Raw genomic sequence first — 22799 nt, 5'->3', positions numbered from 1 at the left:
GCTCCTCTCAAGCTTGCATTGCTGGTTTTTCCAGCGGCGTCCTCCCGAGCTTCAACAGGAGGATGATTCGCCCTACTATGACTTTGTTTACCACCGAAATAACTTTGAAGCTGTTATATTATGGTAAAATTACTGCATAGTGTGTCTTAAATAGGGAAAACATGGAAGTGTTTGGTGGCTTCTAAATTCATCCCTGTTTGGAGCCATAGGAATGAATGGGGCTAGGCTTAATGCTAACACATTCATAACACGCTGTACAAAGATTAAAAGTGCATGCATTGAAAAAAAATAGGTATGTATTAATTTGTCTAAGTGGAGGTAAGAACATAGTAAAATATTGAAAAATGGTGGTGTTGTCCTTTAAAATGTCATGGTCAGGGCATAGTGTTATATAATAGCATACAGTGGTAATAGTAAAAAAGAATCATATTTTGTTGCTTTGCTGCCTGAAATAAAGACGGACACAATTTTTGTTTTAGCTGTATTAACTTATAACATCTAAGTGCACAATAAAACAGAAATAAAATGAAACTAGGTTGGATAAAGGATCACACCCCTCCTAAAAATGACTTTGTCAGGTGTAGCTACTCACAGACTCAATGGCACAAAAGACATTTGACTTCCCTCAACTGTTGTTATTTTGACTAGCTCAGCATAAAAAAAATGTCAAGATGCACACACTTGTCAGGATAAAAGGAAAATGAGAAGAGGGTTTGCCTTCTAACATGACAAGCACAATTGACCAGACAGTTGTTGAAAGAGAAGGGTGAATGTCCTTGCATTGAGTACCACCAAAGGTCACCATCAAATTAAACTGAACTTGAAAAGATAAAGTGTGCAAATATTACTAAGTCTACTTTAGATGTGCAAAGTCGACACAAATGTACCCCAACAGACTAAAGGCTAAAAATGAAAGCAAAATGTACACTCTAAAAACCGTTGGGTTATTTGTTTTACCCAACAGGTGGGTTAAACATATTGGGTTGTTGTGTTGGGTTATTCCTAGCTTGTATTGGGTTATTTCTATAACAACCCAGACCGATGGGTTAAAATCGGGCTCACGTCACGCATTTTGAATTTCAATGGTCGACAGGTGCCACTGCTGAGTGCGGACAGACACGAGAGGTACGTTTTAAAATATATATCTCTGTGTAATGTTTTATTTGCTACAAAGTGTCTTTAAGCTCTAACACACAGTAAACTATCAGCCACGATTTCTACAAATACTTGTACAAAACGCTGTTGTCTAGTTTTTGTCCGTTACACGTGTTCCATTGATTAACTGTTACCGATGCAAACACGCGTTTTTAAACCATCATAAAGGTGGAAAAACATCGCAATTTATTTTAATACTAAACAGCACCAACAGCATGATCCCTTACGAAAATGAATCATGTCTTTTTTTAGTATTATAACGTTAGTTTCATGGCGTATTGATTGCCATATTGCTTTAACCGTGTTTTCTGTAACAGACAATGCTTTTTTGTTTAAAGTGTAGTAAAAACCGTTTTTAACTTTTGTAAGAGAATGCGACCGGCTGTTTTTGGCTCCAAATATTTTTTTAGCCGGTCTGTGTTATAGAAACAGAGCTGTAATATAAATGTGCTTCTGAATGGAATGTCTTAAGAAGCTATTATATTGTCGTCTTACTGTCGCCTGATAAAGCGCTGTTTAATCCTGCACGTCTTTTACTGTTTACTGTAACCCCGGTAACGGTTGAACTTGCTCTTCAGCGCCATCTACTGTCAAAGTAGAGTATTTATTCAGCTTGCCAGATGTGTTTGCTTTGAGATTTAATTCATTATTCTTTTCATTAAATGTAGACATTCTTGGAGATGTTGCATTAAAAACCTTTCAAAATGGCCAGCAAGATGGTTCAGCCTTCCTACAGTACCAAGAAGCAAAGCAAGCATTTATAAATTTTCAACCTGTAAGTATCATTTATGACACTTGTTTTTTTATCCTGTTTATGTGTGCATATTTACATTGTGAAAATTCTGTCTTTAGGTCAGAAAACAAACATAATTCAGTATTTGGAGGAGGAGGTAGGACGAAGACCCCATGTCCTGTTATGGGATGAATTCGACTAATCACAAGCCTTTGTTTTCGTGGGGAGGCATGGCCCAGGAGCAAGACCAGCAGTTGACATGTGCTTTAATATTTTTTACATTTTAGACAGAGTATCCCAAGCCTTTCACTACTGTTAAGTAGTTTCTGTAACACAATACATTTTGTACCAGGTGATGTTTCCTTAACACACTGTCACCTGTTTAAAGGGACAGTTCCCCCAAAAAATGAAAATTATGTCATAATTTTCTTCCTCTCCTGTCGTTACAAACATACATTTTTTTTATTCTGATGACCATAAAGGAAGATTTTTTGAAAAATGTTTGAAACCAAACAGATCATGAGCCCCATTGACTGTCATAGTAGAAAAAAAGAATACTATGAAAATGAATGGGGCTCATGATCGGTTTGATTTCAAACATTCTTTGAAATATACCTTTGTGGTTATCAAAGTAAAGACTTATATACAGGTTTATAAGAACATGAGAGGATGAAAATGATGACAAAATGTGTGAACTATGCTTTTAAGCAGTTTTTAGTTGGATAAGATGGAGTAGATTTGTTCTGTTCTTATGTTTTTGTTTATTTATGTATGTATATATTTATGTATGTGTGTATGTATTTATGCTTCTATACATGTATGTATTTATACATTTAAATGCAGGTGCAAATGACTAAATGAAAATAAAGCATTATAAATGTATTTGTAAGTTTTGTATTATTTATTTATAAAGCAAATAATAGTAATAAATAATAATAATAATAATAATAATGAGGTTAAAACAGCATTGCAAAAATAACCCAACAAATTGGTTATTTCATAACCCAACTAATTGGGTTAAACTTTCTACCCAATGCATTGGGTTAAAATAACCCAACAATGGGTCGGTGCTATAGTAACCCACCATTGGGTTATTTATTGGGTTATTTTTAACCCAACTGTTTTTAGTGAGTAGTTCAACACAATTGCAGATACAAAGGCGTGACACTTTATTCAACTCAATTGTTTTTAAATCTGTATTTGACCAATAACACATCTGCAAGGATCACTTACACTGTTAAAAGTGAAAGTTGGATTAACTTTCTTTAATTGCTAACACCTAAAAAATTTAAGTGGATAACGCTTACATTTTAAAGGACAAGTTCGGTATTTTACACTTAAAGCCCTATTTTCAGGGTGTTTTTTGGGTGTTTGTTTTTCACCTCCCACCTCTACAATGGGTCTATACAGTAGGTGCACAGGAACAATCCTTCCTAAAATGCATTAAACTTTTGTTTACAAAGACGTGAAACTCACCGAGTGGTCAGGGGTGTTCACTGATATGCTCACACAAAAATCGCTGCAAAAGATGCTTTCCAACAGGTGTTTTACCATTCGTTGTAAACTTGTGGACCTATTTTTTTAAACGCCTCACACCCGTACATTCTTCTGTTGAGAACTTGAATAATAAACACTCCAGCCAAGTTTGTGGCGATAATCCCCCTTTGCCAATTGCAAGAATAGAAACAAAGTTCCCGGCGCGGAGTAATACCGTACCTTACAACACATCTAAAGTCAATGGAGTTGGATAAAACTACGATAAAACCTGTTGGAATGAGTATTTTGCAGCGATTTTTGTGTGAGCATATCAGTGAACACCCCTGACCACTCGGTGAGTCTTTGTAATTGAAAGTTTAATGCATTTTAGGAAGGATTGTTCCTGTGCACCATTAAGCCATTATAGAGGTGGGGGGTGATACAAGAAACACCCGAAAATTCTCGGGCCAGCATCATATGTCGAAATTTCAGTCAAAACCGTTCTATTTCATCATAAACAATCTGAAAACAGGGCTTTAAGTGTAAAATACGGTGTTGCCAATTGAAGTAATTTTTTATAGTTCCTAGCCATATCTGCCTAGAAAATCGCAACTTTTAATTTTCTGTCAGTCTTAGTACACGATGTAACTACAGAAGAGCCAAGTTTTAAATAGGAAAAATATCGAAACTCTTTGGTAATTTTTAGCATAAAAAAATTGTCTAATCAGATTCAATGGATTATGCTAAGCTATATGCTTAAAGTGCTAGTGCCAGAGGTCGGATGAATGTATTCCAAAATGGTAAAAATCAAATGTTTAACTCTTTAAATAGATCCAACTTCCACTTTATACAGTGTGAAGAACTTCAGTAACTTATATTTAAATTTAATAACAGCTTTAATTTCACTGAATCTTTGTGTTTACAATAAAAAATGTTGGGTTATTTTTTACCCAAGAATTGCATCAAAAACTCATGCAAACTCAACTGCTGGGTTAAATTAACCCAGAAATGTTATATTTGACCCAACAACTGGTTAAAACAACCCACGCTGTAAAAAATGTATTTGTCCTTTTTGACCCAATGCGTTGAAAATAAAGTATATTTAATTACAAACAATTGTACTTAATTGTACATTGTACTTAATTGTACATTGCACTGTAATGTAGTTTGGTATAGTAGCACTATTGTTTTGGTACTTTAAATTGGTACAGTAAAACTACTTGAAAGTCAAAACTTCCAATATGAATATGAGGATGTATCAAGTTGCTTTTTATTCCCTTTAAAGTCTTGCTTTCTGACCTGATATATATTTGGTGGGTCTTGACATTTGATCAGTACTATAGGAGTCAATCCCATAATGCCATTGTTGTACTGTGTGCTGTGTGGGCAAAGCGCTCCTATATAATATAAATCTCATGTTGCAGTTAAATCGTTAGACTCACTGTCATTCTAGTGTTCATATTCCACTCTTACTGTACTGCTTGTGGTTAAAACGCAAGAAGATGTTGGCTCTATTTATATCATCTTGTCCATTTAGCGTCTTTGACTGGAATCTGTGTCCTTGGCGCAATGTTTTGTATAATTAAGAGTGATTACTTAAAAAAAGAAAAAAGGGGGGGAAGAAAGATGAAACTTAGCAAGACAACAAGAGAAGATTAGAACGGGAAGTTCAAACCAGGATGGGATGAGATATCAATCTATTTGCTGCTGGTATTGATTTACCCACATCTCATCTGGAATAGAAATGAGAAGTTACCGAATTTAAATCTTCTCCGGGGATGGTTTTCCGCAGCTCGGCAAAACATCTGAAATGGTCAGCCACATGTAAAAAAACACTATTGACATTGTGTCAGCCACATTGTTATGGTAATGGATAATTCCGCTTCCAACCTGTAGGGGGAGCAAAGAGCAAAAACTCTGTAGTGTTGCTTTAAATGCAAAGAAAGCTTCTGTTCCCCTCCCCGTATGCAAAGCTTACACATGTGCTTTGGACTACATCAAAACATGTGTCTCTGGCAGAAGATTGAACTACACGCTCATAAGGCAGAGTCTGTGACCGGTTATGGTTGGGGCGTAATCAATGTGACATCACATTGATGGGGATCCCCAACAGCCTGTTTTGCATGACTCTTCAGTTTAAAGGAGATTACAGAAATTGATGGATTTGTATAATACCAGGATGTTTCTGCACTCATTTTCTGCTACAAACCCATTTAAAAGTGCATTTTCTAGGTTAGGGGGGCTTTAAAGCATGTGCCTATACAGAAACTGCCTTTCAAAAATAAACCTACCCCTAGGAATATTCACTTGAGCGAGAATTGTGACAACTAGCCCCGGTAAACATTCTGTGATCCTTAAAAGATCCTGCCATTAGGGCTGTGTGGGAATGTGCTCTTACTTTTGTCTTCTAAGTTCATAAAAAGCGCGGTTGGAGCGTAACCCCAGGACATGCAGCTCTTAAAGCCATCATAGTGCTGAATCTATTCTATTGTGGGCAAATCTGAATGAAAAACACATGCTTCTAGTATAATGGACTTCAAAGAGAGCTCCACACTGCCCGGGGCAGACAGACCTCTGTTAGCATGCTGATTTAATACAACCTGATAAGAGAAAAGACCCTTATTAATCTGCCACTGATTAAGTTTTGGTGTCATCCCATAAAAGTTGACCCACCTTGTGCTTGTGACTGTTCTGCATCATGCTTTTGTCAGGACAGCATCGCTTTGAAGGCATCCATTCCTGAACTCACTGCATGGGCTTAACAGATTTGCTCTCAGCGAGATAGATAGACCAAATCTAAACTTATTTTAATATTGATTAAAAGCATATGATTTAGACAGATGAACTTACATATAATGTAATAATGCCAAGATCCAAACCCTGGCTGTTCACTTTTAGGGTAATGCTCATACAGGCCTTAGATAATATAGTCCATTTAATTCACTGTTCCACATTATAGGGCACCAGCGCATTAATGCGATTGGTTTTACAGCGGTTTCTCAACAGGCAGATGTGTTTGTTTGCATTGTTAGTTCATGCACATGAGGGATTTCAGTTTATTGGGTTCCTATATATATAACATTTGCATTCTATAACATTTGCATTCGCTTTTGGAGTCTGGTTGGCATTGCAAAATGTGGGCATGAAATGATGGAAAAGATAAAGGGTGCATTAGCTGGACAAAATGGACAGAACTTTAGTGTAAACTTGTAAACATTTTACCAGGTACAAATGAAAGGGCATGGCTAACATTATTGACATGCTATTGTACCATAAAGATATGCTTGTTTATTTATTTATGTACATAAAGTAAAGATAGGAAAGGATGGTCAGGAGATTACACTCAAGCCATATTGCTCGCCTTAAGATATTGAAAGATATGGGATCTAATAAGATTGAGCACAACTATTACTATGAATAGTATTAGTGGACACAATGCAACGCTCAATGTGGGCGATCTGGCAACATAAGTCCCGCCTTCCAGTAAAAAGAACCAATCATCAATCGATAAAGACTAATGATTAACAGAAACTGATTTTCACCCCAACCCCAAGCGATAATGGAAAGAAAGTAGGAAAAAACGATGAGAAAACAATACATAAAATCAAACGAAAAAGAAAGTTGTGCCACAGAAACGAAAAACTATTTATGGAAATTTGTGCGAGTGACACGAAAAAGACATTTGTGCCCAAGGCACGAAAAAAGCTGAATTGCCGTCCATGACCACAAATAAATTAATCTAATTTTTTGTGACTATAACAACATTTTGTGTGAGATCACTCTGCAGAAAACATATGGCTAGGCCATGGCTCCAACAATCATAATTTTTTCAGGTACGGTGGGGTCCAAATGCAAATTTATTTATTTTTAAATAAAAGATGATTCATTATTTATTCAAGTGAATCAAATAAGCCTTAAAAAATAAGACAATAGACCTTTCTCACAGTAACCGGAAATACGTAATCGTCGTGTAAGCGGAGTTCCTGTCAAGCGTCAACACACTAGAAAAACATAAACCCGGGCAAGTTTAAAATGGATCAAAGAGTCTACAAAACTTTGTTAACGGATTTGCCAAATATTACATTTGCTGATGTGACACGACTAATGCAGGAAAACTTTTTCCATGAAGAATTTGTCAATAAATTTCTAGGTAAGTAGAGAGCGAGTATAACTGTTACTGAACTGTTAACTAAAACGACACATTATAAGTCTCGCCGGATAGCCTGAATCCACTTCTGTATACCTTCACCATCAACAGGGAATTGATGGAAAAGATACGGCTTTTTGCATTACCTTGACTGCGGAGGAAGTAGATTTCCGCGACGATTGCGTAGTTCCGGTCATAAATACGGAAGTTGTGAGAAAGGTCTATGATGCCACTGACCGTGTACATCTATTTGTTCAAAAATTAAGATAACCACTGGGACTCTTTTGGACATCCTTAATAAATAATGCTTGAATAAAACTGTTCCTGTATCCCAATGGTAAAGCATCGCATTAGCTAACAAAAGGTTATGGGTTCGATCACAGGGAACACACACATACTGATGTAGTGATGCAATGCACTGTAAGTTGCTTTGGAAAAAAGCACCTGTGAAATGCGTAAATGCAATGTAATATGAATCGTCACATTTTGCGCAACCTGTGAAGTAGTGATCAAAAATATAATTTCCCAAACTTTTCCATTGAACCATTATGCTTATAATATAATTTGCAATCTAAAATGACCAAATAAAGCATTTTCACTTACAGTCATACACATTTGGACTCCACTCTTGGCTGTACTGTATATATCCATTTTTTTGCTTTACATAACAATACAGCAAAATCAGGCATCACAACATGATGCGTTTCACCTCTCCTGAAATGGGCATCCCACTTGTAAAGCCCCTCTGTGTTTCCTGCTGCAGGAGAATCAGATCTCAGTGTCTGCTGGTGTGAGATGTAAACATCTCCACCCCCGCTTGCACTGCTTGCACCACAGCATTTCCAGTGTGTGGAGAAGATGGAGCCTGATTGTATGTGAGTGCAGGCGGAGGAACAGCAGCAGCAGCAGCGTGTAGGGGGGGTGTTTGCTCTCAAACTCAACTGCTGCAGTCGAGGCATCAATTTTGTATAGGCATTGAGTGCAGTAAGTTGGCTATCATCAGCAGAGGCTTCCCCTCTCTTGCTGTTGATGATGGAGTACAGGGATTCAGGCGGATATGAGCCGTCTCTATAGGAATGTCCGCGTCCGATTCGAGCGCAGCACTGCTTAGTTGCAAGGTAGGGACAGCTTGCCTTGTTTCTCGCTCTCTCTCTCTTTCTTGCTCTCTCTGATTCTCACTCTCTCCGTATTACATTTTCACTCCATGTGATTCTGTAATCAATCAGCGATGCTTTGGTGGGGTGAATGAATTTTGCATGCATTCTGCCTGGCTCGTATCTATTAATAACATCATGTAAGCCTTATTTTTATGAATAAATAATTCTCGGTCGAGATGCAAAGGTTTGCTTTTAGACAAACGTATACGAGTACATCCAATGCATTAAGCTGGATTGATTCAATCCTTTTTGGCAAATTAAATCACCTTGATGCGATAAATATACACTTATGGTGGTTTGGAGATCCATGTTACTCCTACTTTTCAAAATAAAAGACTAAAAATGGTCTTTGTCGGGCTGTTTGATTCTATAAATAACCTTTCTGTTGCACAAAAGCTTCTTTGTAGTTCTTTGTAATACAAGTTCTTCAATGGCATTGCTTAATGTGTAACAGTAGTGTTTTTGCAGCTGAATCCGTATTGTTGTAGTCTGAGTCATATTTTGCACTTAGTTTTGCTCTCTTAGTTTAATGGCATGCTACCTGTCCATGTTGCCATCTGCCACACATGGCCTGCATCTACTATAAAGTTTAATCGATGTGACATCAACAACAAAAGATTAAAACGTGCTTCTGCACCACTACATTTCTTTATTTGATCTTATGTCTATATATGTGGTGCATGAAGGCTTATTGTGGAGATCCAGCCTCCCACATCTATTTCGGATCTGTCCTCATCACAGTACTCATCAGTTCAAAGGCACTGCAGGAGACGCACTAGAGAAGAGTGAATTACATTCTGACAATATCAAAACACTGAAACTGTTTGAAGCATAGGTGAATTGATGTTATCTAACATGCTTTTTTGGTTTGTTGGGTTTTGTCGCCCCCTGTTGGCGGTGCGATGTTGCACAAGAAGGTATATGTTAACGTCCCTACATCAAATTCCTGGGATGCACTGGAAACTGTAGCATACAGTGTTTTCCTTACACTAGTAAAGTAATCACTTAATATTTATATACATTTTAGTTTTTTTAAATAATATTGACGGTCGAGGTTTGTTCCTGATGATATAAATTTGTTTAAAACTGTTTTACAATAAACTTTGATATTTTTGGGATCATGGTGCATTATTTTTTTAACATAAGCATTGTTCACCTCCTTTTTCCGAGAAAGGCTGATGGTTAGAATGTGTTGTAAGTAGAATATCAGATGTGGTGTTGTGAAAACACTTTGAGCGGATGAGGATGCCATGCAACGTGTCTTTTAAAGGATTACATTACTCTATCGATCCAGGTACTGAGTGGAAAAATTGCTTAGTCTGTCAGGTCATCAAAAATAGACTCAGAGTTAATGTAAATTGTGTGTGCGGAATACAAAATGTTTGTTATCAGAAGCACTTTGTGTTATGGTCCTCTAATCCCTGTTGTTTCATGCCAGTCCGATCTGTTGTGTCAGAGCTTGATGTTTGGGTCCTGACCTCCAGTTCTTGTCTTGTTTCTTTACTTACTCAGTCAATATTAAAGGAAAACACCACCGTGTTTCAATATTTTACTATGTTTTTACCTCAACATATACAAATTAATACATACCTATCTTGTTCAAGGCGTGCACTTAATCTTTGCGCAGTGCGTTGCGAATGTGTTAGCATTTAGCCTAGCCCCATTCCTTCCTTAGGATCCAAACAGGGATGAATTTAGAAGCCACCAAACACTTCTATGTTTTCCCTATTTAAAGACTGTTACATGAGTAGTTACACAAGGAAGTATGGTGGCACAAAATAAAATGTGGTGATTTGTTAAGCAGATAAAAAATGAGAACTATATTGTATGGCGGAAGAGCACTTAGTTTGCAGCACTTCGACCTTGGCGTGCAGTAACATCATCACTCCTGACTACTCCCCCTCTCGCTCAAACTTCAGTCAATATTACTGCGCCTGAGGTCGAAGTGCTGCAAACTAAGTGCTCTTCCGCCATACAATATAAATAAAAAATCGCCACGTTTTATTTTGTGCTACCATTCTTACTTGTGTAACTACTCAAGTAACAGTCTTTAAATAAGGAAAACATGGAAGTGTTTGGTGGCTTCTAAATTCATCCCTGTTTGGATCCTAAGGAATGAATGGGGCTAGGCTAAATGCTAACACATTCACAAAGCGCTGTACAAATATTAAGTGCACGTATTGAAAAAAGATAGGTATGTATTAATTTGTCTAAGTTGAGGTAAGATTATAGTAAAATATTGAAAAACGGTGGTGTTTTCCTTTAAATATATCAAGGTTATACTTTTACATAATGTAATTGACACTATGCAGTATGATTTTTTAGATGTAAAAACAGTAAATCACAAATAAACTTCACCTGGGTTTTCACAGACAGGGTCACATAAGTTGATTTTATTGCATTGCATTAGAAGGACCTTTTATGGTTGATGTTATGTGGTGACCTTTAAACATTACTATATAATCTGTTTCTTATCATGTTGTTCTCCTCACAATTCCAATAAACATGATTTATTGGACAAATGACTGTGATATAAATCAGCCAATGATTTTTTATATATATAGTTTATACTCCATTCTTAAGCAGGGCTGACTTTTAATTAAAATGTTCATTTAAATGAAAAGTATTTTTTTATCGCTCATAAGAATCTTATCCAGTGTCTGCTTAATTATTTTTTATATCTTTGGACAGTGGGACAGCTTTGTCTGCCCTACCCACGACGCTATAATGGACGCTCTCACTCGCGAATGCATTCTCTGGACTTCTCTCAAGCAGAGGTTTCCACCTTCCGATTGGTTTCCACCAAATGTTTCTGCCTTCCGTTTGGTTGTCGTCGAACCACGTCATAGCTCATTACCATAAAGTTGAGCTAATTTCAACTCTCCTCAACGCTCACGCCCCATTCAGACAGCCAGCGACCAGCAGTAGCAGAGTGACGTGATCTCATTCATTTCAATGGAAACCGGGCGACTTCCGGCGACACGAGCGAAAGTGACCGTTGGCGACCGTATGGGCGTGTCTAGCGACGCAAGAAAGTTAAGAAAAGTTTAACTTTATGCAAATGTCGAGCGAATTTCGGGAGCGGCTACCAATGAGAACAAAGTAGTGGAGTTCACGTCATCCTTCTCTCGTCAGTTACTGGCGTGGATGGTACTCATTTGTTTATGACAAGCAGATTTGGAAACGCCTCATTGAAAGAGACGGGCGACACACAGCGACAACGTCGCTGGCTGTCTGAACGAGGGGTCACACCGTCCATGACATGCCGCTGCTCGCCGGAGCTCTCCGCCGGCTCTCATTAACAATGAATGACTTCCGGCCACTTTGACGCTTTCGCTGGAGGTGGTGTGAACGCACAGTAATAGTTGCTGTAGGTAATAATAGTTGTTTTAATAGTTGTTTAAAGGGATAGTTTACACAAAAATATTTACTCCATAGTACTATTTTATCCTACTATGGAAGTGAACTCCAAATATCTTTCTTTGTGTTCATCCGAACAAAGAAATTCATACAGGTTTGTAACAACATGAGAGTGAGTAAATTATGACTTTTTTGATGATTTGTGGGTGAACTATCCCTTTAAACAACTATTTATATCTATCTCACACACACATTCTCCTCTTATCCATTTTGCAGAGTTCAGCTGATTCGTACACGAGCAGGCCATCTGATTCCGACCTGTCCCTGGAGGAGGACAAGGAGGCGTCTCGGCGTGAAGCCGAGCGCCAGGTCCTGCTCCAGCTCGAAAGAGCCAAGGTGCATTTCTCACACATCTCATTTATTTCATACATTTTATTTCGATAGGCTCAGATCATTTTCTGTTTGCCTTTTTGCAGGCCAAACCGGTGGCATTTGCAGTGAGAACCAATGTCAGCTACTGCGGGGCACTGGACGAGGACTGTCCAGTTCAGGGTGCTGCCATCAACTTTGAAACCAAAGATTTTCTACATATAAAAGAGGTGAGATTATTGGATCAAATGACTGAAAGGATAAAATGAAGAGCAGTCAAAGAAGTTTGATGAAGGGATGGTTCTCCCAAAAATTGTTATTGAAACATTAAAGGCTAATTGTATAAAGAAGCAATTTTTAAAATACATACTTTCTTGCTGGCCTATTAAGATCTATTATGTCAAAAAACACCATGAAAGTATTATAAACATATAAACTAAAACTTGACATACATCTTAGACTATTATGAAAGTTTATTAGAGAGAAAAAAAATCATGCTGGTTTGAAATTAAACCCGAGGCTCACAAGAATTTAAGTTATTCCTGTACTGTTTACTTTTATGTTTCATACGATTTTATGTTTAATTAGATACTTATTATTGTATTAAGCACATTCTCTTCCATCCCACAGAAGTACAATAATGACTGGTGGATAGGGAGGCTGGTAAAGGAGGGGGCAGATATTGCTTTCATTCCCAGTCCTGTTAAACTGGAGGCCATGCGCATCAAGCAGGAACAGAAAGCAGCTCAGAGGTTGGAGCAACAATTACATCCCATCATTATCTATGGTCATTATTAAATAACGCATGAATCAACATTAATAAGCTCTGTTTCTGCGTTTACCTGTACCTCCAAGTTGGCATTGTAAGGACTTTGTATGTGCTTTTAATTCTGATTCTTTCATTTCCAATGTTTATTATCAGAAAAATAGGTGGGAATGCATCCTCTGGCAGCCGGAAATCTGCATCTCCTGCAGGTGAGAGGTATTTAAATACCAATACAGTGTTTGAACAGTGTTACTGTCTTATTGTAGTGACACTGTTCGACCAATTGACATAAATAGTCAAAAACAAATGTGCTTTGGAAATTGCATGCAACTTTAATCTAATAAATAATTAAATTGGGCTGTTTCATCTGCTTTTATCTTTCAGCATGATTTATTCAGTTATCCGTATAAAATTATTTTTTGCCTTCTCTTGTTTTTAAAAAGCCAAACAGAAGCAAAAGCAGGTTAGTGGAAAGGTTGCTTTCGTACTCACATAACGCAAACACTTTCCCCCCCAAAAGTGACCTACAATTAGTTTGTGTGTTAGATTCTCCAAATGCGATTTTAGTTCTGTTACTGAAACTGTGTCCCTTAAAGGGACACTCCACTTTAAAAAAAAGGCTCATTTTCCAGCTAGAGTTAAACATTTGATTCTTACCGTTTTGGAATACATTCAGCTGATCTCCGGGTCTGGCGCTAGCACTTTTAGCATAGCTTAGCACAATCATTGAATCTGAAAATAGTCCCCTGCCATTGAAAGTAACCAAGGGGACTATTTTCGGGCAGTGCGTAATATCCAACCCGTTCTCACCAAGATGCGTACAAATGACACGCAGTGTGATTATCGTGCAATAGATACGCCAAATTCCGATTTTGCGTGCATATGATACGCCAGTCCTTCCCATTCACTTATATGGCGAATCGTTTCGTGACGTTTTATTTATTGTTTTCTCATTTGTTTTCTGTTTTTAAACCATTTTCGCTTGGGTTTAGGGTTAGATTTCACATTTGTTTAAGCAGGTTATTTAATATACAGGTTTCTCTAAGTTTTTATCTATATTTAAGCCATGGTCGCTTGGAGTTGGGGTTAGAGTTGGGGTTTGGGTTAGGATGTCATTTTTTATATAACAAAAAGTTGTTCTAACCCTAAACCCAAGCGAAAATGGTAAAAAAAACAGAAAACAAATGAGAAAACAATAAATAAAACGTCACGAAACGATTCGCCATATAAGTGAATGGGAAGGACTGGCGTATCATATGCACGCAAAATCGGAATTTGGCGTATCTATTGCACGATAATCACACTGCGTGTCATTTGTACGCTTTTTGGTGAGAATGGGTTCGTAATATCACTACGCCAGCAACAGCCATGTTACATCAGCAAAGTCACTGATTATTACGCCAGTTTGAGAGTATAGTTCCTAGCCATAACTGCATTGAAAATCGCAGCTTTAAATTTTCTGTCGGTCGTAGTACACGATGTAACTACAGAAGAGTCAAGCTTTAAATAGGAAAAATATCGAAACTCTATTGTTATTTTTTTGCGTGATGCTAATGGTCTAATCAGATTCAATGGATTGTGCTAAGCTATGCTAAAAGTGCTAGCACCAGAAATTAGGAATTTTCAAAAAAGTGGAGTGTCCTTTTAAGTGACTCATTAGATGTTGGGAAATGTTAGTCATGAATCATGATGATTCAGTATGTGTAAAATGTATGAATGTGTGTGTGTGTTGCAGACAGAGCATGTTCCACCTTATGATGTTGTTCCATCTATGAGGCCTGTTGTTCTGGTTGGTCCCTCACTAAAAGGCTATGAGGTAAATTCTACTAAATGTATTCAATGACTGAAAGGGTTGAACCAGTTATAAGACTGTGACTGCCTACATGCTTAAAGGCGGTGTGCATGATCTCTGAAAGCCAATGCTGACATTTGGAATCATCTAAAAAACACGTCCCTAACCCAATAGAATCTGGACGTTCTTTTCATAGACCCGTCCCACACATACACAAACCAGGTAACGATGTCAGTTAGTAGACACGCCCTTTACTGCTGATTGACCCCAAGTGTGTTTTGGTACTAAGCCCAACTCACTTTTCCTAAGTGTTTTTCAAAAATCATGTACCTCGCCTTTAAGAGGCAAGCTATTATCAGAGTTTTATTATTTGGCACTGTATGTAAATTCCCATACTGCAAGTGGATTCATGGATTTTACATTTTCATAATAGAGGTGACACACAAAGCCCTGGACATATTTCTCAGTCAGCTCTTTAACAGAGACAGTGGGTACTGCTGAATCTACAGCCTCTATTTCTAGAGTCATTCATTTTTTACTGAGTCTAAATAAAACAACATCACCTAAACCACAAAAATGTACACATGGCACTTTTTTCAAATCCCTGCCATAGATTTCTTAAACAACTAAATTATTGTTTGGATGTTAACACAACCTACACTCTCTTGGTTAACTACACTAGACTGTATATATTTTGTCACAATCTCCAGGTTACAGATATGATGCAGAAAGCTCTGTTTGATTTTTTGAAGCACAGGTTTGATGGGAGGTGAGTGAGAAAGCTGATTTTATCATCATGTCAAATCATCAGTTGTACGACATGTCGTAAATTCTCCTGTTTTGAGCTAAAAGTACAAATGTTTGTTTTGTTGGTAAATGGTTTCCTGGCAGGATTTCTATTACAAGGGTAACTGCGGATCTGTCTTTGGCCAAACGATCAGTGTTGAATAAAAAACCAAATCTAGATCCGTCTAGCCTGGGTGAGTGACATCATCAGGGATTAGGCTACAAAGTTTGTATATGAAGGATGTGACTTGATATTTTATTATTAATCTGTTTTTTTTTCTCAGCGGAGGTACAGAGTGAGATTAACAGAATATTTGAGTTAGCTAAGAGCCTACAGCTGGTGGTCCTGGATGCAGATACCATTAACCATCCTACACAGCTTCTAAAGACATCACTCGCTCCCATTATAGTCTATGTGAAAGTGTCTTCTCCAAAGGTATGGTATTATTTAATGATTTTATGAAAATTTTAGCTTCGTCGTCTTATACACTGTAAACAATATTTCCTGCCTTAATTTTTTTGTTGTTGTTGATCAACTCAGATTTACAAGTTATGTCAACTTACTATTATTTATCTTTACAAGAGATGAGTTGCTACAACTTATAAAATATAGTTGAAAAAAGTTCACTTCAAAAGTTAAAACTTAATTTTATAAGTTATAACCAAATCTGCTGTGGTTATAACAACTGATACCTACACTCTAAAAACAGTGCTAAATAGGTGCTAAATAGCACTTAAAGTGGTTCACTGGCTCGTTATCATATAGGGGAACCATTTTAAGTGTTATATAGCACGTAGTACTTGTGTAGCACCTGTGTTAAACCATATTGTGCTTTATTACACGGCTCTAGAATGCTTGATTCTGATTGGTCAGTTGAGACATTTGCAGGTTCGTTCTTTTCTAATAATAACCGCTCCAAAGTAATAACGCATAGCCGGTACTACTTGTACGATTAAAATCGCTCCGCGCCAATAAAGATTACTGTTTGGCGCCATCTTGTGACAAACACTGGACAACCATAATTAAGATTTTAAAATTTTGACATTAATTTTAACATGTACGGAAAAAACAAAACATTTAAACAGTGGATAGAAGAACGAACAACGACAAGACACAGAGAGCTAACTTGACAAAATAGAGCATGACAGCTATGAAGCCAACACACAAAAAAATACAGAATGGGCATTAAAACTTCTCAAAGACTGGCTAAAAGAGACAAAATGGAGACAGACAAGTATCAAGCACACTGTAAAAAAATCCCGTAGATTTAAATGTATGTTTTTTACTGACAACATTTTGTTCAAAGTTAAATGAACATTAAACATTTACAAGGCTTTGTCTTTACAGAGTAAAACTAAAAAAACAGCATCAAGCAAAACATTCTGGAAAACAAAATCTGAAGCAAAAAGCAGAAAAAGGTTGATGATGATTTCTGGTTCCCAGATTGCTTTGCATGAGGCTGTTATTGTATAGTTTTATTCTGTAAAGATAAAGACTTGTTAATATTTAACATTTATTTAACTTTGAACAAACTCTTGCCAGTAAATAACATAAATGTAAATCTACGGTAAATTACCGGCAACCCAGCTGAAATAACATTGTAATTTCTACGGAATTTTTTTACAGTGCAGAGGATCTTAATAAGGTATTACGATCATTTTATGCATATGTGCAAAGTTTCGCGGAAGGATAAAAATGTTAATTTAAAACAAATATGCCAATACATTTTTTCAAATTCATATTAATGTCCAGTTTGTTTTTTTCTTATGTGGCAAGTTGCCGTGTAATAAGCGGGATAATGTAGAGGCAGCCTGTAGTTATCGCGAAATAAGCCCCTTCAGTGTGATACAAGACCCTCCGCTTCGCGTTGGGTCCTGATCACACTGTCGGGGCTTATTTCCCGATAACTACCGGCTGCCTCTACATTATCCCTTACATATAGAACCATATCTGGTGCTATAGTGGTGCTATATCACCCCTGGATGGTACTTCATTGGTGCTTTATAGATGTTCCCCTATGATTACGAGATTTTAGTGCTATTTAGCACAACTTTTTTATAGTGGGTCAAGATAAATAATAGTAAGTTTAAATGACTTGTAAATCTGAGTTGATTCAACAATAAAACACACATTGTTTACATTGTAAAATCACTTTCATAATTTTTGCTTATTTTTAAATCTGGGTTGATTTAACAAAAAAAAAAATTTTTTTACAGTGTATAAAATCACTTTCATAATTTTTGCTAATTTTTAAATCTGAGCTGATTCAACAAAAAAACACATTTTTACAGTGTATAAAATCACTTTCATAATTTTTGCTAATTTTTAAATGCCTTTATATAGTAAGTTAAGATTTATAATATTTGATTTATTATAAAAAAGTAAAAAAAAACATTAAATAATTTTATTGCTCAATATAAAATGCTGAGTGAAAACAAAACATTTCAATTTTTATTATATTCTGTTAAAGAGAAAAATAACATAATTCTCCTGTGACACATATTGAACAGTGCTAGTAGATATTAAATTACTAGACTTTGTGAGTCTGAAAAGTGTGTTTTAAAGGGATAGTTCACCCAAAAATCATTCATCATTTACTGACCCTTTTGTTGTTACAAACCAGTATTAACTTCTTTGTTTTGCGGAACACAAAGGAAAATATTTGTAATGAAGCAGGAAACAGAAGCACCATTGACTTTCATAAGTAGGAAAAAATACTATGGAAATGAATGGTGATCAAAAAATGGTTTGGTTACAAACATTGCTCAAAAGATCTTCCTTTGTGTTTAGCAGAACAATGAAATTAATACAGATTTTGGGGTGAACTATCTCTTTAAAGGATCTCTTTAAATGCCTAGATAATCTTTAGATTGTTCGATGCATTAACCCCTTCAGACCCTGCGTCCACTGGAATGGACATCACAGGCTCTATCATACACCCGGTGCAATGCAGCGCAATGCGCGACGCAAGTGTCTTTTGCTAGTTTCAACCCGGCGCAATTGTCATTTTCACGTTTAGCGCCACGTTGTTTAAATAGCAAATGCATTTGCGCCCATTTTTTGCGCCCATGGGCGTTTTGATCTAAAAACGAGGTGGGGTTCAGGCACATTGTTGGTGCGTTGCTATTTTGAGGCAACTAAAATAGACTACGCCATTGACGCAATAGTGTTTTTGTTATTTAATAAGCACGTTAGAAATATGCGCCTATAAACGGGACGACAACGCGGGTTTGCTTATCAAACACATGGATGCGCAGCAGCACAAAAACGCTTTTAAATATGAAAAAGTAAAGCATTCAAATGTAAAAGATTATTATTGAGTCTCTTGGACATAAATGAGGACCGATTATGAGACGTTAGAAGGCGTGAAGAGCTGCTTCACCTGCAGCCTGGTAAGTAAATAAATGCTTTGCTTTAAACAAATGCATCTATTTGAGATGAGAAACATTTTTTAGTAATGCTTTAAAAAAAACTCATGCCGCTGTCCGAGTGCTGAAACGTGCGGAGAGCCGTTTGTAAATTCTTTATCTCCTGTTTGTTACAAATAAAGTATTTTTACAGTACAAACCTTTTTTTCATACTTGTAAATTTGTTTTATATTGGATAGCCATACATTTAAGGCAATTAAAAGCCTGCTATTTTTACTTCCATGACTAAAAGAAAACGGGTTTTAAAGGTTTTAATAAAAAAATAACAATTTCAACACAAGTGAAAAAACAACACAATTATTTATCATTAATCTTAAACTGGGGATCTTCTTCCTCTGCTTAGTTTTTCAGTTTACAAAGTCCGTCATCTAAATAGGGATTAGACGTAGCGCCAGTGCAACTGGCTTTTAAAGGGGATGAAAGCTGAGACTCTCATTGGTTTATTGCACGTTACGCCCAAAACACACATATTACACATTAGGAGAATAGGAACAACCCTTTTCGAACGTGCGCTCAGCCCACAAACCATTTTCCGCTCGTTAAATTAGCAAAAGTGGATTCGGACATGCCCATATAGACTGGCTCTGTGCACTTTAGACAATGCTCTTAGATCGATAAAATAGGGCCCCACATGTTTTGTGGTTCAAACCAATAAAAATGCTGATCAACCAATCAAAATAAGGCACATTGATTAAACCTGAATAAATCAGGTCTGAAGGGGTTAAGGTAATTTCCGCTGAAACAGGAAGTGTGTGCGAGATATACTGAGTGGCTCCTCCCCTTTAGCCAGTGGCGTTTAGTTTACCTCTCAGCCTATAATCTGATGAGAAGCTGAATGATGTCATAAAAATCACTGAGCCATATTAACAAAAGTAAGAGACTGTAGGTTATAAATGTGTGTATCTTTTAAAGAGTCACTCTTTAGAGTCACTTAATGAATGTCTTTCCTTCAAGCAAAACTACCACAGGTACCTTTATTTAATGAGTGTCACTCACTCTACACCAGGTTCTTCAAAGACTCATTAAATCCAGAGGGAAATCTCAAAGCAAACATCTCAACTTGCAAATGATGGCAGGAGATAAACTAGCGCAGTGCCCGCCAGTGAGTCCCGCAGTACTGCACACACATACATTTAACAAAAGCTATGATCCTGCTGTTTGCAATAAATGAACAGGTGCAATATTCTGCATCATTACTGTTTGTCCAATTCTCACTTGCATTAGGAAATGTTTGACGTCATACTGGACGAGAACCAGCTAGAAGATGCTTGTGAACACTTAGCTGAACATTTAGATATATATTGGCGGGCCACTCACCTTCCAGGCTCTGCCCCCACCAATCCTACGGTGGAGCAAAATGTGGTAACCCCACCCTCAGCCAACTCTAGCCAACAGGTGAGTTAATGTTTACGATATATGGATCACACCTGTAATGAGGATTTCTTAAACGCTTTGTTTTTCTTTTCCTCCAGTTCTCAGAGACACAAGAACTAATTGAATGAGCACTACCACAATTAAGGGTGGGTATTATCATCATCTTTCATTTGTATGGTTCCTACCTCTTAAAATGGCTGGGTTATTTTTAACCCATAATGGGTAATATTGGACAGAACACATGTGTAAAAACAGCGGTTCTTAAACTGGGGCCCAGGGGGGGCCGCGAGATGGTGCCAGGGGGCCCCAGTTTTATTACATTTAATAAAATACATTAATTTATCATTAATTCTGTGAAATTAAACCTAAAAAAATAAGGCAGCACTACTTTGTATAATTTAATGTTTTGTTTAATTAAAATGTGAAGTTTTAGAACTGTTTTTTGTCGTAAATTTTCTTTGGGGGGAATGCACCGTACACAAAGGGGGCCGCACCCTGAAAAAGTTTGAGAACCACTGGGTTAAAACACTGCGTTCAAAACGACCCAGTGTTGGGTTGTTGTGATGCAACTATAGGGTAACATAATAACCCAGCAGTTGGGTTAAAACAACCTAGCATTGGGTCAGTTTCAACCCAGCAGTGTGTTCTGTCCAATACTTACTCATTATGGGTCAAAAATAACCCAACCATTTTTAGAGTGCTGTATTGTTCATCATTTATATTACTGTCCATTCACATTAAGGTCTCAACAGAAGTTTGTTGGTGTTCTTGTATTTTTAATGGCATGCAGATGTTAAGACCAAATATCGTCACCGACTGTCTTGTGCATTTAACTCTTGCTGCATCCTGAAATCTCTGCCTTTGGAGGCAGCATTTCAAGGCAGGAAGGCATCAAGGCATGTCCGAATCCAATGTTGCTTTACTTCCTGACTTCTGAGATACCTTCCTCGTCTTGTCCAACAATTATATGCCTGGGTGTGTACAGGGAATGTCATTGCTCGAGCCTGGCCTTTTATGGCATACATGTGTTTATTGTCGGGGTACCCTTTAAGCAACTGGTGACTAAATTCTTATTTAACCTATGATAAACTCTTCTGCCACTGCTTATGGTTGTTACAGATGAATCTGAGTGAAACTGAACATTCCAGAAAGACCCCCAGAATTCCTCAAAGGCCAGCCACTCACTGCCCCAGACTAAGATGAGGGCTCAGAGCACCTGTCCCCTAAAAAGAAAAAAGAGGAGTGGAGGGATGAAGGGCTTGTGAGGAATTGGACCATTCACAGTCTCAATGTAAGCGAGACCTAACAGTGACCACACAACAGTGGCCCTCTTCCTGCACTAACACACATGTTGTCCTCTACATCTCAGGACCACTCTGCTGCAGGCCTTCAGCCAACACACACACTATACATCTATTAGATAAACACACTTAACTGGTCTGAACTGGGGATAAGCTATAAAGAATAGTAAACTAGTTAGGGAAATTCTTGTTTTCACATTTTTATTTTGTTTTGTTTAAGTGGTTTAGTTACGCTCGGTGCTTACAACATTTTGAGGTATTAGATGGCTTGCATGGTAAAATCGTCTCTGAAAAGTTGCATCTCCTTTAAAGCACAAACATTAGCATAGCAATCTGTGAGATTATTTATTTATTATTTGTATTTTATCTGTTGCATTCTAGAGACGCCATGCCAGATCATTTAAAAGCGTATTTTCAAAACAAGAATGCTTATATTTTAAGAATGCATCTAAATGGGCTTAGATGAACCCGAAAACATCCTAATAATGCAGGGCTTCCTCAAGACCCATAAATCGAAGATTTGTTTAGGCAACCAACCAGTATGAAGTTTGCACATTTAAACGTATCTGGAAATAAACTGGTTGTCCACAGCCCCTCAGTGGTCCCATCTGTCTTCCAGTCCCGGCTCTCATGCCTGGTGAGATTCTGGCAGTGACATCAAAGAGCTCTCACCACTTTTTCAAAGAGAGATCTGCCTTGTGAGACTAACACGAAACCGCTGACTGCCAGTCAGTTTACTCAACCTTCACCTCCTACACCACATTAGATTTATTTTCATTGCTTACCATGCTCAGAGGCAGAGGCCTTGCACAATACATTGTTAGATAAAATGGTCAAAATATGTACCCCAGCTGTCACTGGGTCGAGTGAGTCAAAAAGTACACATTTGTATCTAAAGAGTTTATACGGCATTAGTACCTCAGAGGTACATATAGTATTGGTACCAAAGAGTGC

The 22799-nt window shown here is 37.4% G+C and overlaps 1 protein-coding gene across 1 annotated transcript; it reads left to right on the top strand.

Moving 5' to 3' along the window:
• Positions 1-8284: 8284 nt before the first annotated feature.
• cacnb3b (calcium channel, voltage-dependent, beta 3b) lies at positions 8285-22799 on the top strand. The gene is made up of 14 exons (XM_065285675.2): positions 8285-8629; positions 12305-12424; positions 12505-12627; positions 13028-13149; positions 13320-13372; positions 13607-13626; positions 14899-14979; positions 15666-15724; positions 15847-15935; positions 16026-16177; positions 20177-20272; positions 20395-20565; positions 20643-20690; positions 21664-22799. Exons 1-13 carry the CDS (start codon positions 8588-8590, stop codon positions 20670-20672), a joined length of 1158 nt encoding a protein of 385 aa, XP_065141747.1. The 5' UTR covers positions 8285-8587; the 3' UTR covers positions 20673-20690; positions 21664-22799.

This window comes from Paramisgurnus dabryanus, chromosome 21 (genome assembly GCF_030506205.2).
Source record: "Paramisgurnus dabryanus chromosome 21, PD_genome_1.1, whole genome shotgun sequence".
Lineage (NCBI taxonomy): Eukaryota > Metazoa > Chordata > Actinopteri > Cypriniformes > Cobitidae > Paramisgurnus > Paramisgurnus dabryanus.
The sequence above is the reverse complement of the archived record's forward strand: the minus strand, read 5'-3'. Positions and strand labels throughout refer to the sequence as shown.